Genomic DNA, 3,451 nt, shown 5'->3' on the forward strand with positions numbered 1-3,451 from the left:
AGTACAAATAATGAGCAGAGACTTTGTTTCCTGGCAGTGTTTATACCAGGGTTCTTGTATTTATATCTGTCTTGGCCACTAGGGGTCCTTTCTATTTAATCCTTGACCTTGAGTGTCCATTTTACCTCATTCTCATTTGCTTTGTTTTCAGCTCAATTTCAGATAACAGACTCTTAACTGAATCAGATTAGAAAGGGGAGAGTATGAAAATAGAGGCTCCATTGTGGTGTTTCCTTCCAGAAACTGAAGCCTATCAAACAAACTAAAGCTTTGACAGATTTCAATTTAATTTGTGTCTACTTTAAAAGAAAAAAAAAAGTCTGGCAGATTATATGCATTATGTATTATTAGAAACTTAGGACCTTGTTATTTGATTGCTTGTGTTTTTATTTATGATACTTTTTGTAGATCATAGTTTTAATGGAAACCAACAATGAGACACAGCTGCATGAATTCATCCTTCTTGGCCTTTCCAGTGACTGGGACTCTCAAGTCTCCCTCTTCGTCCTGTTCTTGCTGATGTACCTGGTGACAGTATTGGGGAACTTCCTCATCATTGTTCTGATCAGACTGGACAGCAGACTCCACACTCCCATGTATTTCTTTCTCACCAACCTGTCCCTGGTGGATGCATCTTATGCCACAAGCATAGTCCCCCAGCTGCTGGCTCATTTCCTTGCCACACACAAAGCAATTCCATTTCTGAGCTGTGCAGCCCAGTTATTTTTTTCCCTGGGCTTGGGTGGGATTGAGTTCCTTCTGCTGGCAGTGATGGCCTATGACCGCTATGTGGCAGTGTGTGATCCTCTGAGGTATTCAGTCATCATGCATGCAGGGCTCTGCACAAGGCTGGTCATCACATCATGGGTCAGTGGCTCCATCAACTCTCTTGTGCACACTGCCATCACCTTCCAGCTGCCCATGTGCACAAATAAATATATTGATCACATAGCCTGTGAAACCCTTGCTGTCGTCAGATTGGCTTGTGTGGATACCTCATCTAACAAGATTGCAATCATGGTTTCTAGCATTGTCTTGCTTATGACACCTTTCTTCCTAGTTCTTCTGTCCTACATCCAGATCATCTCCACCATCTTAAAGATACAGTCCACAGAGGGAAGGTGGAAAGCCTTTCACACTTGTGCCTCTCACCTTACTATGGTTGTCCTGTGCTATGGCATGGCCATTTTCACATACATCCAACCCCACTCCAGCCCCTCTGTCCTTCAGGAGAAGTTGATGTCTCTGTTCTATGCTATCTTGACACCCATGCTGAACCCCATGATTTACAGCCTAAGGAATAAAGAGGTTAAGGGGGCATGGCAGAAATTATTAGGGAAATTCTCTGGGTTTGCATCAAAATTGGCCACTTGATGACTTATGAGCATCACTGTAAAAAACAGCTTCCCCTCATTGTTTATTCAACTCATAAATAACAGACAGAATCAGCAATGCCTTGTCAACACAGAAGTAGACAGCATAACATGTCCTGGTGATGTCATGTTGGGAGCTGAGATTTTATGTTGAGTTGTGCCTCAGTAGGATGTTCAGTGGAGTTATATAATGTTTTATAGAGCTTTTTATTTTTTATTTTTTCAACTCTCCTTCCACGGCATGATAATGAAACTATTTACTGCTTTGTTTTTAGTTATGAAGTGGAAGTACTTATGTTTATCCATTTTGGAGCAGTTTTTTGTGATTCCAATTGAGAGAAAGTTCACATTCACCTTTGGAGAGACTCACTTGAAATCTAAAAGTCTCTGAAATAACACAGCTTGTAAGTGGGCCAACACTAAGGAGAGCTGTCAAATATTATTAAGATGTCTTTATGCAGTACTAACTACAAGAAGATGCTATATCTCACTCTAACAGTTAACAATGATAAAAAAAAAAACGAAAGTGCTAAGTATCTACCAAAAGATCAACTGAAGGTTTCTATAGGAATATACCGATCTTGGTCCGGGACCCGCCGAACTTAGGAAATTAGTCTGAACAGGTGAGAGGGTGCGCCAGAGAACCCGACAGCTTCTGGAACAGGCGGAAGCACAGAGGCACTGAGGCAGCACCCTTTGTGGGCCGGGGACAGCCAGCCACCGTCTGGACCGGAGGACAGGTGCCCGCCCGGCTGGGGAGGCGGCCTAAGCCACAGCAGCAGCGGTCGCCATCTTGGTCCGGGACCCGCCGAACTTAGGAAATTAGTCTGAACAGGTGAGAGGGTGCGCCAGAGAACCTGACAGCTTCTGGAACAGGCGGAAGCACAGAGGCGCTGAGGCAGCACCCTGCGTGGGCCGGGGACAGCCGGCCACCTTCCGGACCAGAGGACAGGTGCCCACCCGGCTGGGGAGGCGGCCTAAGCCACAGCAGCAGCGGTCGCCATCTTGGTCCGAGACCCGCCGAACTTAGGAAATTAGTCTGAACAGGTGAGAGGGTGCGCCAGAGAACCTGACAGCTTCTGGAACAGGCAGAAGCACAGAGGCGCTGAGGCAGCACCCTGTGTGGGCCGGGGACAGCCGGCCACCTTCCGGACCGGAGGACAGGTGCCCACCCGGCTGGGGAGGCGGCCTAAGCCACAGCAGCAGCGGTCGCCATCTTGGTCCCGGGACTCCAAGGAACTTAGGAATTTAGTCTGCTTAGGTGAGAGTCTGTACCACCTGGGAACTGCCAAAGCAACACAGTGTCTGAGAAAGGTCCTGTTTTGGGCCTTCTTCTTCGGCCAGGAGGAGGTCCAAATACAAGATATCTGCGCACCTTCCCTGTAAGAGAGCTTGCCAGCAGAGAGTGCTCTGAGCACTGAAACTCAGAGGAGAGAATCTGTCTCCCAGGTCTGCTGATAGACGGTAACAGAATCACCAGAAGAACAATCTCTAAACAGAGTCAACTATAACTACTAACTCCAGAGATTACCAGATGGCGAAAGGTAAACGGAGGAATCTTACTAACAGGAACCAAGACCACTCACCATCACCAGAACCCAGCACACCCACTTCGCCCAGTCCAGGGAACCCCAACACACCTGAGAACCTAGACCTAGATTTAAAAGCATATCTCATGATGATGGTAGAGGACATCAAGAAGGACTTTAATAAATCACTTAAAGAAATACAGGAGAACACTGCTAAAGAGTTACAAGTCCTTAAAGAAAAACAGGAAAACACAATCAAACAGGTAGAAGTCCTTACAGAAAAAGAGGAAAAAACATACAAACAGGTGATGGAAATGAACAAAACCATACTAGACCTAAAAAGGGAAGTAGACACAATAAAGAAAACTCAAAGCGAGGCAACACTAGAGATAGAAACCCTAGGAAAGAAATCTGGAACCATAGATTTGAGCATCAGCAACAGAATACAAGAGATGGAAGAGAGAATCTCAGGTGCAGAAGATTCCATAGAGAACATCGGCACAACAATCAAAGAAAATGGAAAATGCAAAAAGATCCTAACTCAAAATA

General features: G+C 45.7%; 1 protein-coding gene across 1 annotated transcript; it reads left to right on the forward strand.

Annotated features, from left to right (window-relative positions):
- The first annotated feature begins 420 nt into the window (after nt 1-420).
- Olfr38 (olfactory receptor 38) lies at nt 421-1,374 on the forward strand. The gene has a single exon (NM_146986.1). The coding sequence runs from the start codon at nt 421-423 to the stop codon at nt 1,372-1,374; it is 954 nt and encodes a 317-aa protein (NP_667197.1).
- Nucleotides 1,375-3,451: the final 2,077 nt, after the last annotated feature.

Source organism: Mus musculus, chromosome 6 (assembly GCF_000001635.26).
Source record: "Mus musculus strain C57BL/6J chromosome 6, GRCm38.p6 C57BL/6J".
Lineage (NCBI taxonomy): Eukaryota > Metazoa > Chordata > Mammalia > Rodentia > Muridae > Mus > Mus musculus.